Source organism: Anas acuta, chromosome 1, assembly GCF_963932015.1.
Source record: "Anas acuta chromosome 1, bAnaAcu1.1, whole genome shotgun sequence".
In the NCBI taxonomy this organism is placed as follows: domain Eukaryota; kingdom Metazoa; phylum Chordata; class Aves; order Anseriformes; family Anatidae; genus Anas; species Anas acuta.
The window spans coordinates 131310999-131325520 of NC_088979.1; the positions used below are offsets into that span (position 1 = coordinate 131310999).

A 14522-nucleotide genomic window follows, 5' to 3' on the forward strand; every position below is an offset into this window, starting at 1 on the left:
GAAGATGGGTGACCTCCTGGGAGCATGCACTGCAAGGCGCCTATACACCTGTGACACATTCCACATATCCTGTCTATACAGACACCCTCTAGACACCCTCAGATTGAGTACTCATGTACTTCAAGAGAAGAAACTTAAGGGATCCCCATCTGCTCTTGGGCAGGGAAAGGGGGCAGAGAGGGCAGAAGAGCCCTCAGCTAGCAAAGTCTCTGAGGAGGGTTTGCAGAGAAACTCACCAATCACCAGAGACAGGTCTGGAGATACTTTTAAATAAAGAAGTTTAAAAAAAGAAAGAAAGATATTGTTTTTGCATGTGAGAAAGTTTTCCGAGTCTCCTATTGATTGGGAAAAAAACATACTAATAACTAGACACAGTGGCATAAAATTAATAAGATTGCCTAAGGTCACAGATATGAAGGGAAGTGTTCTAAAAAGGCATTTGGAAAGGAAGATTTCAAATATCATTACTGGTTTTCACTGTGAAGCTTTTTGAACTTAGTCTGACCATGAGCTCATGGCAGTTGTTTTCATCCTACTTTGTGTTTGTTGTTATCCTTGTAACAATTTTTAAAAATCAGTTTAAAAGACTTATAAAGATTTTTTTTAAAGATTTTAAATGTCCTATAGGGATCTGAATCCGAGTAGTGCACAGTTACCTGCTAAATACAACAAAAGATTATAATATCAGAAATGCACATATATCTTCAACAACATTGTTCATTTTTAGAACCTATTACTTTTAAAATCAATAGGAAATGAGTGGAACCAAGCACTTTGCTCTTTCTTTTCCCCCCCCTAAGAGCTACAAAATTGGAAGGGCTGAAACTGCTTGATGAAAGGCCATGTACAAGAGCAAAGAAACAGTAAGTACATTTGCAACCTTTTGGTGATTGGCAAATCAGAGAAAAGTCAACAAAGCTATGATAAATGAGCCTGAGTTAAAACCATACCTCTAAATGCTTAGCTTGGAGAATGCAAGTGCAACTATACTCAGTGACCTTTGTGATAAGTCTAATCTGTTACGCATGCTAGCACCAACAAAATTGTAGCACTGTGGGCATCAGGATGTGTAGTTCTCCCATTACAGCTCTTCTTAGTGCCCTGCATGAGCATTTCAACAATCACAGCTTCATTGTTAATATGAAAAGAACATGCTAATAAATGAAAAGTACATGCTAATAAATACACTGTTCTGCATTTGAGGGCCATCACCCCCAACACACATCTGACATTGGCTTTATTAGCTTCATGGCCCTGACACATTATGAACAGAGAGTCTTTGAGACAAGCTTTTGAAACACAGAATTATTTATGGTAAGACAATAAAGAACTTGAGTCAAGTTGCTTGTATAGCTTGTACAGGCATTTCTACATGTGACAGTTGGACACAAAATCCTTAGTGGAAACATAAGGACCTCCAAGCCTTGAGGGCTGTTGGAGGGCAGAATCTGCTGAGATAGAAGGTAAAAGAGGGAGAGATGTAGAGACAAGAAGGCAAAAGACTGTTTCTGTGTGATGAGCTTAATATTGGCAACTGAAATAGAGTCAACGCTAGATGGCCTGTAGATTTCTGAGACAGAGCCCTTGCTCTTGGGTCTATGTTTACCTGTCTGAGCTCTTTCCCACCCTGCAGCTCCCCTCCATTACATGAGGGCTTTGTTGTGCTCAGGCTCCTCTATTAACCTGAGGAAACCAGTAAGAGGCAATTGGCTTTAGTTCCTATTATGTTTATCCTCTTACCATTGTTTTGCTAGGACAATCTAAAATGCAATTAAAGTCACTACTTTCCCAACATTTTTTTAAAGAAAACAAAGTACTTTCATCAGATCATTGCCAAGATTTTATAAACAAACATATCTTTTTCCAAAATCAATCATTTTCCAAGGCAAAGGCAAATTGAGTTATCTACTGCTATTACAGCAATAAACTGTGTTACGCATCAAGTGTTTGGGATAGGAAAAGCCGTATATCAACAGCAGAAATGCATTAAAAGAAACTTCAGGCAGGTTTATTTATTTTCCTACAAATATAAACATGTTTAGTTGTCTGCACTCTGCTCAAGCCACTATTTACACAGCAACTCTGTAAGAGCAACTTAACAGCCTGATGAGACAAACAAAAAAGGTTTTACCCTCTGTGTATCAAGTGAGGAATATTCCCTCCATCCTGAAATACATTTGTTTTTTTAGACATATTTCTGGAAAGAGAGACCTTCTCTTTGCCAAGCTGTCTCTATCACCGCTGAGTAGTAGCTGCTAGTGAGACTTCTTGAAGGAATAAGGGGCTACTCTGGGTCAAAATCTGCTTTAGTGTTATTTGATGGTGCTGAAAGAGCAAGTACAAAAACAGTTTCAGCTTTCAACTGAAAAATCAAATGCTGCACTTCACCTCCTGTCATTCTGATTGTGCATCCCTAGCTTACTTCAAGCTCCCAGTGAAGTCAGTGGCCAATTAATACAAACAATAATTGCTGTTCTCTGCCTCTGCTTCAAAGGCTTGTTTAAAAAGTAATTAGAAACCTTGTCCTGAGGTCCAGAACTAGCACAAGTCACCTCCTTCTTTGCAAGCACTCAATCTGAAGATCAGATCAAGGTGGGAGGAGGGCATATGGAAGTGGAGAGGTGAAACAATGCTTACCTCTGTAAGGCAATGAGAAAAGCAGAAGAGGCCATGATAAGAGGCAGTTTCTTGTCTCTGCCACATGCTTGCTGATTGTTTGCCTGCAACTCATGGTCTGCCACAGGCTCCATGAGTTGTGGCTTGTGCCCGCAGAAAAATGTACCCTCCATTGGGCTGTTCATGTGTGCTCTGCTTCATGCCACTACTTCCACCAAGGAAGGCCAGCCTCCAGGGAGTCCAGGAATGGCAGGTATCACTCCAAAAACATGAACAGAAGCTTTTTGCAAATACGAATAAAAAAAAACCCTCCACCCAACAATAACCCAGGAAATACTCCTCCATCTCATTGCCTCTTAGTATTAGAGCTTAAATTTTTGTTTTTATCTCACCTGTCCTAACACAGGGCTCATCAGAAAATTATCAACACAAGTAGTTCATAACATGGCTTCTGGAAGAAAATCACACTCCTTTGCTTAAATGAGTTAAGATCTTAAGGGATTTTATTCTCATTAGAAAAAAAGTAAACGAAATTGAGCACTTTTAAAAGGCCCAGAAGGGTAGAAACAAGCACAGGAAGATGAAGCTCCTCTGAACATTTGGGATAGGGTTGTCATTTTCCTGCAATTCTGTACAGCACTTAGTGTAAAGGATTTCTGACCTTAAGGTGATTAAATGAGTGAGAGCTGTAACATGGCATTATCTCAAGGTGCACCACTGCAATAGTGGAGAATATATATCCATAGAGTCTCTCTCTGGTTCTCTTCAAAAACAATTCCTATTGAATTACAGCTTTCACCACTATTTATCAACAGATTATTGTTTGTGGAACAATGCTACTTTCCTGCTCAAACTATTCCAATGCTGACTCATATCCTGGTAATTCATTAATACATAATATGATTTTAGTCCAGTAAAATCATTTCTGCACTATGCATGTACTAAATCCTACAGCATCAAATGAAAAACATATCTCAAATTCTCTTTCTAAACATTAACGGAATGTTTTGCTTGGCTTCCCATGCACAACATCACTGGGGGGAGGGGTCAGACAGAGCTGTAGAAAGCAATTTGATAGCAATATGCACTACAGAGTTTAACACAGGAGTATAAGAGCTGCAATACTGAATGAGACCTGAGGTCAAACTAATCTAGTATCTTCCAACAGTAGCCCTTGTCAGAAACTTCATGGGAAAATAGAGGTGGAATAACCTGCCCCAGCTGCCCTCCCCACATTAGGTCTCATCCCATTAGAAATTGATTTAAAGCCTAGATTATGAGGTTTAATATTCCTTCCAAGCAGCAGACACCAAAGAAAATTTACTTTTAACGATAAATCTGTATGTGCTGAAGTGAGGAGAGCTGGAGTTGGGGGGGTATGTATTTGTTTTCATGTTTCAGCAGACATAATTGCTACAACCAACATGGGAGATACTATCACTTGGCAAACAAACTTGTACTGGCTAGAACTGTTTATAATTTATGCCTGAGGTATTTATGATCTCTGTGTATGATCTTGCAACCCTTTTTTTCTCACAGAGGCAGACTGTACCACTATTCACAATCTCACTGACACCAAGAGTAAGCACCATGTGTAACAAAGGTTTTGAGATGTATTCCTTTTATTGACAGTGTAACATGTTGCTTCCCAGCAGAGTATTTTTTAACCTGATGCTAGAAGCAATATGGTGCCTGTCATAAGCAAGATATTTTTGCAAGCCTCAGTGACACACAGTGCCTTACAGAAAATCTGCATAGGGAATGTACATGATCAGCGACAGGGAAGTCATCTCAAATTTTCTTTCTGTGAGACACACTGATTTCTACAAGCAGCTCCCAGGATCGCCTCCAGCACTCGAGATTCTTCCTGGTTCTCGACCTGCCTCAGCAGCTGAACCAGCACAGCTGTTTGTATGCCACGTGTGCATAGAATCAAACATACTGGGCCAGACTTAGCTGGATTGGCTGCAAATCAGTCTTAATCAAGAAAATGTATTTTGTATCTTACAGCATGGCTATCTTATGTTGGTGAGAGGACAGGTGCATCAAGGCAAAACCATTCTCCTTCATGTGTATCGCACAAATGAGTGTTGATACACAAACGGCTTGTGTCCCTTCATCCCTTTCTCTCATTAGTCAACCCTGCATGGTACTGACTCACCCTGTTCAAGTGGTTTAATGCAATGAGGACCAGCAGATTCCTTTAGTGTGACTGCAGTGTGAATACAGAAGTCTGCCAATATATATATATATAAGTGATATATATATATATATATATATATATATAATATTATATAATTATATATATATAATATATATATATAAGTGAGATATATATATATATCTCACTTATATAAGTGAGAGCAAAAGGAAGCCCTGGATATTTTCTCTATCTGCTGAAAACCTACAGCTTACCACACATGCACATGCAAACTCAGGCAAATGTCAGTGAGGGGACTTGTAAGCCTGCTAGCTCCTCTTCCCCATTTATGGGGAACTGTCCCCTTTATGTCTCTTGCCTGGATGTGAAGTTGTGACAGAGCAGTACTGCTAGTGCCATTCCAGAAAGAAGGGACAGGGTAAATAATGCTCCTGTTATTGTACATTGGCTTCTTCTGTTTATTTAGTAGGAAAGAAAAGGAAAGAGTGGAACAAGAACAAAACTTTATAACAGTTTTCACTGGTAAGTTAGCCAAACTGTGAAGCTGATCCATTGAATATGAGGGATCAGGGTTTCAACCACTGTATTTTAAATTAACTTACTTGAAACATAAGTTCTAGCACCAATACAGATTAGCTGAAAAATTTCATCATGTGTGCAATTACAGCATGGTGCAGCTGTACCCATCTGCAATCTCCCACAGCTCAATGTCTCTGGGCCTACACTAGGATAGATATACTCAGCTATTCATCTAGCTACTCAGAACAAGAACAGTTATAGGAGCAGCAGTAAGGTAAAAAGGACTTTTGTCTTGGCTTGGAGAGTCATGGCATAAAATTCCCCTTTCCTGGTACAAGGAATTTCTTCAGGCTTTTAAAACTGGGGCACAGGACTCGGGATTCTCCCTGTCTTCCATTTTCACAGTGCAGTGAGAGAGAGAGAGAGAGACAGATGCTCCAGCCCTTATCTCTACCCATGCATTGAGTTAAGTAACTTAAGATTGGTGGCTGTATAAATCAATGCAAGGGCTGTACCCTCATCCTGAGACCTCCATCAGATTACATGACTGGGACAAGGTCAACTGCTTTACTGGGTTATATGATCAAATGTGGGTGGCAGGTCACTGTCATGTAACCTAGTGAAGAAAACCATCTCTGGTCCCTTTTTATTTTTTAACTTGGTCCCTCTATATTCAAGATACTTGGTGAGTCAGTGCTGCTGATGTGGATGCACTGATTTACTTGAGTTTGAACTGGTTCTGTACTGCCATATTTATTATCAATGCTTCCATACAGAAGAGTATAGAGACATCTTTGTAGTTAATCTTTGTGGGCTTCTTTAGGCCAAAAATAATTCCCACAAACACTTTCTATCTGTCATTCCCTGTATGATTAATCTCTCATTTCACACACATTTTCAAAATGGAGATACCATGCGAGAGATTGCCCTTGGAAGGCTAATAGTGCATATTTTGTACAAGTAAGTGAAAAGATGGATGTTATTAAGGGGGATTAGATATCCAGGTAATATGGCAATGTTTCAAGATCAGGTCTGTGTGATCCTTGGATCATAGACAGTTACTGCATTTTTCAAGGTGCTATTTTCTTTCTCTTGTTCTGAAATGCAAGAAGGTATCTCTTGACAATTATCCATTGGTAGCTCTACGTGAAGCATCCTTCTACCACATATCACTCATAAGGTCAGCTAAAATTAATCACTTCAAATTCTCTGGAAAGAAAACCTACTTGGCAATAAAAAAAGGTCTCTCATTTGACAGCATTATTTTAGGACTGCATGGATTATGGCTCTGTGGTGTATGGGTTAACAAAGCAGCCCTAAGACTGGGTTCAAGTCTTATTTAAAACCTGCTCATAGACAACCTGAGGGAAAACAAAACAAAACAAAACAAAACAAAACAAAAACAAACAAAAAAAAACCACAAAAACCCAAAACCACCAGTTGGGCAATGTTTGAAGTATTTCAAAGGTCAGCATTGTGATATGCTGGCAGTTACTAAGGAAACTGCCTTAACATCTGCTCACAGCATACTTGGCTCTAGCCATCACTTCCAGTTGCTCCACTCCATGAGTGTCAAGTTTAGAGGAACACTTGTCTGGAAGTGAAGCTGGGGAGACAGGAAGGTGGGATACAGTAGGGCACATAAGAAACACATTACTTTAAAAGAAAGAAAGACAAGTCCGAATACATTAATATGATAGTGGATATGCTCACATCTTTCTGTTTTTCTTGAAGAAAACAAACAAACAAACAAACAACAAAACAAATCAGCTATACTTAGGCTTTTACTGGATAGTTTTGTAGTGTTATAAAACCCCAAACCTCTAGCAAAATGTGCCCACAGAAAATTACTAGAAGGGAAATTCAATATATCATGAAGCTAGTGAGCCAAATTTTGTTTTGGATTTCCTGTTGAATAAACTGACATCACTGAACTTCCTTTAGACAACAGTACTACCAATAGCAGACTATGAGGCACTGTATTCCAACACCTAGTTATAAAATAGTCATTGCATTCATTTCAAATCTGGTAGGAAAGCAGTAAAGAATAATCAACAATCAAACAGGCAATATGTCAAAGTGAATAAAAAATGCCATCAACTACTGATTGTGAACACATAGCTTTAAAGAAGCTGTAGAAATGCCAGAGAGCTTGTGCAGGTATTCCACATGCCAGAGGGGTATTTTTGCCTAGTGGACAATCATCTCCTTTTACAGTGGCTGTATTGATTGAAATAGTTGGTGAAATCGCTACTTGGACAGATTTCATTATGGTCTGTGAGATCTAGCAATCATCAAGCCCCGCTTAAGTTGCTTTTGAGGCTGTAAGTGGACTACAATGATGCAAATGCCTTGAACTGCCTCCTGCAGAAGGTTAAATTCCTCAGCATACAAGGATTTGGCTCTATTTTGGGCAGAGTTAGAGAGGGGCAGAGGAGCAGAGTGTAGCTCTAGCAGTCCAAAGTATTGCATGTTGTTCACTGCATGTTCCCACTAAAAGCACTATTTTATTTTATTTTTTTTCTGAATGGAGAGTTACAACAAATGGACTCCCTGGAGAGTTATGACAAATGTGCATGCTGTCTCTCCTTGTCTTCTCTTGCAAAAGGCAATTCCTACAGCAGGAAGAGAAAATTATTTATGATAGAATTTCACACATTTTTCTGGGTGCTTAATGAAGCTTGGACTTGAGTGGAGCAGAAAGAATGCTTATTGTTGATTTTTTTTCAAGATCACTACACAACAAACAGAAACTGAATAAGCAATTAAGTTAAATGGCTTTAAAACTCATATTGGCTGAGGATTAAGGTAATTACGTCTGCACTTATACACATTCAGCTTTAAGCAGTCTTGCTTGATGTTATGCTGCTGATGTCATTCTAAAACTAATCTGAATTTTTGTCCTGCTGTTAATTACTGCAAAGGTTACAAATATAACCTCTCCTTGCTATAAATATAGCTACATTATTTGTATTAAATGCTCAAAGGAGACACAGGCCTCTTTTTGCAAGGTTTATACAAACAGATCCAATGGTTTCTTTCCATACCAATGAATTTACAATTCTTTAGGCTTAAGGGATCTTTTAAAATAATACACAATAGATGGGTTTGGTATTGTCAAACAGTGATTTCAGCATTAAAGGTGAAAAAAAAGAAATCTATTTTAAGTTTGCATGAAAAGAGAGACTCTGGGAAAGTCGTATTAGTCTCCACAATATTGCTGCCAAGGCAATGTGGATTCTTCACCTTCTGGGTTACAAATAAGTTTCCTTTTAAATGGTTGGAATGCAGGGGAGGGGAAAGGAAGAGAAACCCCCTACATTTTCCTTGTCTAACAAGGAGCCCCAGCGTGAGAACCACTCCCTAGCAGAAGTAATCTGTGATTGACAATAGTTTTCTTTGCAACCAGGGCTAAAAATGGTTTAGCTGTAAACAGGCAAATGCAGAACACTTTAATGCCCTTTACAAATGCAAAAGCTGCTTATACAAGCCCTGTGCATGCAGGGTGGCTAGCCAGTGGCTCCAACTGATCAGCAAGCTTCAGAGTTACTGAAAAATTATGAATTTTCATAGCAGAGTATAAACACAAATGCAAGAGTTTTTGTTGTTGTTTTTCTTTTTTCTTGTAATGAAGGAAGAGGGCAGATTAACAAAAGCTTGAGAAAAAAAAATTGTCTGCACTGTCCAGGCATTCCTATATGTGATCTTAGGCAAGCTACAATATTGGGCTTGAAAAACTCAGAGAAATACTTTCCTCTTCACAAAGATAATGAATGTGTGTAAGGCACTTGGTACAATGGGGCGGGAGCTATACAAACAGCCTGAACAAAGTCTGAGACTTTTCCCTACAATCCTAAAGTTGGCTCTTTCTCTCTACAATGGGTCTACATAGGTCTACAACGAAAAGACACCAAGGAAATGAGGTGAGATAGGACAATCTGAGTTTCACAGGGAATATGGAAAGAACCTTTTTATTGAAGCATGTAAAGTTGCCTTGTGCTGAAGTTAACATTTACATGAATAAAGTTATGCAGCAACAGCTTATTTGTATTTTCCAACAGTTTGAAAAATGTTGCTAATGTAACCTGTGTCTCTGTGGCTTTTTTCTTTACAGGTTCTTTCTCATGAACCAGACACACACACCTATACAGGGATTCTGCAGGTCTTAAAAGGGCATGCTTACCAACTGCTTCCATGGGTATTTTGTTTAATGTTGGCAGGATCTGTTCCTTGATGTGAGTGATGGACTCATTTGGAGATGAACTCCTTATACACCAGTGAGGCCATCTGAACTAAATAGGACTTAACCCCAAACAACATACACTTCCAAGGTCCTAAGTAAGTATTTGCTAAACACATCGATTTGTAACTTAAAGACGTCTTTAGTTTTAAAATGAAAATTAGAGGAGAAAGGCAATGTTACAGCAAAATCACAAGTCCTAAAAACTCTCTTATGAATCAAAATAACAGATATAACACAAATAACAGCATCTTCTATAAAGACAGATTAAACTTCTCTAATTCACTCATTGAAAAGGCTAATATACTTAAAATAAATTTATCTGAATCTCTCAGTAATGGTCAGTGTTGACTGCCTATTACCAGAAAAATTCTTATTTTTCCAGAAAAAAACATGGATGATTTATATGCCAGCAGTGTCACTTAACCCCCAACCACATTTTCCCGTCAGACCTGACAAATTCTCCTTTGCAGGGGAAGCAACAAAGTATAAGTGACTAATACATCAGATTTCTTGATCTATATCCACTTTTCCTTTTTCTTTGTTAGCAGGCCTTCTGTTTCCCTAAGTCAACAACTATCACCTTAAGCACCAGACAGAAACAAAATTATTGCAGTGGTTCCTCCACAAAGCTGGCATCATACCATAGTTGCTATAATCAGTCTCTGGGGCCCAAATACCTCAGACTTCAAACAGGAAATAACTTTGTCCTCCAAATTTCACACTATGAAGGACCAGCATTTCTGGGACCAAAGCAATTCTCCAGAGCAAGAATTCTCTGGGCTTGCACTAATCAGGCTGTTAGAGCAGCAGATAAGCTACAGTTAACATGTCAGTCAAAGTATCACATAGAGGCAGACAGAGCGCCTGCCCTTGTTCATTGACAATGGCAAAAGTAGGATGGCCAGGTCATGTTTGTATTTCCAAACCAACAATTCTTGTCTGATCACATGAGGATGAGAAGATCAGCTACAGCTTCATTCATTGCACGGTATATACTGTCATTAGCAAGTAATTCATTCAGCAGCCCAGGCACATGAAGAAACAAAACTCAGATGAACAATGTTTACAGAACTGCTTCATCAGAAGAAATAACTGATTACTTACAGGCAGATTTCAAAGTCTGTTACCAAGACTTTGAACAATGAACACATAAATTTTCTATCTGCTCTTGCCTAACAAGAATGCAGGTCTCAACTTTATTGACAAGTTTTTCCCTGGTGTAATTACAATGACTTCAGTGTCACACCTGTGGCTAATACTGCAGTGACAAACTGTCATGATACAAGCAACTCAAGAACCAGAAACTATTCCTAACTATCTCTAGATGCATCATGAAGGGAATGTTTCTTTTTAATATTTTGTTCCTATTTTTAGCAGGTGTATCAGAACCTGACAACTTATCCTTGTCTGACATGACCCAACAATATTTTTTTCTGTCTAGTCATAGAACTCACGGTTCTGGTCTGAGCTTTTCCCATCCTGTCCTAGCATGAAGCCAACCTTGCACTGACTCCTCAGTGGCTAACCACACACTCAGGGTGGAGTAGACTTCTCAGATAATAGAAGTACCAATGAGAATCAATAGAAAATCTTTTGAATGATGTATGTATCTCCAGACATTTGTTTCTCCCTTACTGATGAACAAAGAAGCTCTAAAATACTAATGCTGTTCTGGACTTCATAATTTTTACATGTGCAAAGCCCATGAAGATAATTAATAAAAAGGCAACCCCCGCAGAAAAAAAAATCCTTGAATACTTCCTTCCTTTTCTCTATTTAAAGTGTAATTTCTCCAAATGTACATGGGTTGTTGTACTGAAATGGGAAGTACTTACGCACTTAATTGGTCATTGGTCATAGAAAATATAATTTTATATGACTTAGGTAACAAATCATGACACACACATACAAAACATGACATAAATCATACTTCATATGAATTCCCACAAAAGTCCTTCAATGATTGCTCCATAAGCAGATTCTATCAGGCAAAGGTGAGCTCATATATTACACTCTTTTTTTTTTCAGTTTAACTGTTGCAAATGCTCTATTCCAGTAAATTACTCAAAATTAATCCAGTGTAAATATGGTAAACCTCTGTTCCATAAAGATCACAACAAATTAAAGGATTTGAACATAAGATTCTGCCTGTGCTTATTACACTATACCACGGGGATTTTCCTGCTTCAGGACACTGGCATTCCTACTACTAAAAACAATGAAACAAGACATTTCCAGAAATATTCTAAACCAATCTTAGATTATCAAAATCTGGCAGGTCTTTTCTAACTTTAACTCCTATGACAGTATGATTAAAATCTGTAATACAAAAGCTTTACTTCTTTTTCTCTCCCCCACCCCCCCCCAAAAAAAAAAATCAGTTGAAATTAACAAATTAACATCCTCATTTTGCTAAAAGTGAAATAAGTGAAGAATTACCTTGGCAGGTCCGTTCATCTGTGAGGAGTTTATAGCCTTTCTGGCAGCTGCATTCAAAGCTGCCAACCGTGTTTCGGCAGAAATGGTCACAGCCACCATTGTTTACCAAGCATTCGTCAATATCTGCAACGAATGAATGGGCAAAAATTTAGTTCATGGCTGTAATTCGAGTATTTCATGGCAGGAATATAGGACTTTACTCAGATCTTCAAGGAGGCTGCAGTTCCCACTAGGAAACAGGTTTGTCAAATGTATCCCTTCCCAAACCTTTCTGGAAAAGCTTACAAAAGAACTATGAATGAGTTGTTCTGGAGACAGAAGTATTTCTCTCAGCAGCTCAACCAACAGATGACCAAATTAAAAAAAAAATTAGGGAAGTTTCTTTGTAGATTCAGTAATGTGCCTAACACAAGACTTCAGGCTGTGTAATGTGAATCCATCACCTTACATAGGAACTATCAAAACCTAACAACACCTGAAAAAATGAAATGAAATAACAACAAAGAAACACAAAGCAAAACATATTTGATTTGAATTATCACAAAATACTTCCATTATAACTACATAAAGAAATGCAGAGGTACATTTGCTCACATTTAGGATTATGTGCTAGTTTGTCCACTATGAACACAGTGCCACTGAATAACCATTTTCATACCTCTAACCTTTCTGATTTGATGTTTTTGCAGAGCAACACTAAATGTATGTGAGATGTTGTCTCTTGAGTTGTTCTCAACGCATAGCGTCTATTGCCTTTATTTGAAAGCCATGTACATGTATGAAGGACAGGATCAATGGCTCTTAATTTAAAAAGTCATCAAGAAGATAAAGACTCTCATGAAGATAAAGACTCTGTTCTGAATTTCAGACTCTTGACTCCACTTCCTCCACCCTATAGCTTCTCCCAAAGGTTTGGAAAATCTGGAATGACCAGTCCCTTTTCCATTCTATAAAAACTTCTGCAATAGGTATATAATAGGTCATAGAACCTCATCTGAAATACAGAGCACCTTTCCATCCTCCCCCAGTTATAAAACCATGGATCCACATTTTCTGCAAAAGAAAAAAAACAAAAAACAAAAAACAAGCCTGCTAGTTTTCAGGAGAAGAATACTGCCAATAATATAGGTCTTTTTAGGGATAAATACAGAGAAGAAATATGTCATAGAGCCCTGGCTGCACACTTCTGAAAATGAAAATTAGATCTTTGAGAAAAATGAGTGGAGAATGACCTTTCCTTCTGAAAAGTCTCTTACAAGCTCTGAAAATTTGAGGTAACAGCTAGCCATTTAAAAAGGAATTGTTGCAAAACACAAAGCTAGGAACTAATATGTGGAGATGGAAATTTATCAAAGATGCATGATGCTGGTGAATGAAGGGAGCATTTAAAATAACTTGATTTTAGGATGACTTTGAGAGTCATTCACTCATTTTTGAATACACATGATTACAGATCTGGGAGTGTTGTATGGTTTTTATCACATTTCTGCACGTCAAATACAATCAGCAGAAAAATATGTCTGCAAGAGCAGTGAGGAAGTAAATCTAGAAATTCTAATAGCTGAGAATCAATTTCAGCCTGCTTTTCTAAATGGTGCTTTGTTGCATGGACGTTGACAGAAATATGTTCAGGAGGTGTACAACTCAAATGAGCAAGGGCAGCATACATCATTATAAAGGTTTGTTCGTAAGCTGAATTTTTGGAAAAGAGAAAGCAAAGCTGCTCTGAGACCCTCTGAACTAACACTGCTGCTTACTGCTTTTGTGTCTGGTTCTGCAAAGGAGTGGCATTTGCATTCAATCCTATTAAAAGCATGAGGGTAAAATGGTAGGTAGCAGCTATAGTAGTATCACACCCTGAGTGCTTTGCACAAACGTAGCTGCAATCTTTGTGTCTCAGGTAACAGAATTCTCAAGCTGAGCTGATGGCTGGAGTCTTGTTTGTTGTCTGTGGTCCTCAAGTTTTGGTGACTGAAATAGAATAGCCAAGAAAGATAATCTTAGGTTCTCAACCTGATAAACCTGGTGAAGATTACACTGTTGGCTGCTTTGCCTAATATCATGAGGCTGAAGGCAGCAACACATTTGGTTTCAGCTGTGATTACAAGCACAGGTCCAGATCAGCAGTGAAAATGTAAGACTTGTTGGCACAATTCCCACAGGCTGACATTTCCAATCTCGTGAGTGCTGCCTCCTAACTTTAGGATGTGCAGACTGTGGTATAGGTCTTATGATAGCTCACCACAACCTTTTTCACAGCACAGGTGTAACTAACTATAGTTCAGCTTGCTATGACAAAACTTTTGGACAAATGAAATTGTGAGTTAAAATTACTAATATATTAAGCATCACAAACACACAGAGTAGTCATCCATCATGAAGAAGGTCTCTCTTACCCATAAGAACAACATGACCTCTGGGCTACTCTGCTGTTGAGACTGCTTGAAGCAGAAATTACTTGCAGACTGTCAAACACCATTCTGAAGGACTGATATTTTAAATGACAGCCCCTGGATTTCATGTGTTAAATTACAAGTTCCAGTC

At 38.4% G+C, this 14522-nt stretch overlaps 1 protein-coding gene across 8 annotated transcripts in view; it reads right to left on the bottom strand.

Moving 5' to 3' along the window:
- The window catches only part of SCUBE1 (signal peptide, CUB domain and EGF like domain containing 1), a 255507-nt gene that overhangs the window by 47447 nt on the left and 193538 nt on the right, over nt 1-14522 (bottom strand). For all 8 annotated transcript variants that reach the window (XM_068656700.1, XM_068656690.1, XM_068656671.1 and 5 more), the window contains one exon: nt 11979-12101. In XM_068656700.1, coding sequence (XP_068512801.1) covers nt 11979-12101 — 123 coding nt within the window. The remainder of the gene's footprint in view (nt 1-11978; nt 12102-14522) is intronic.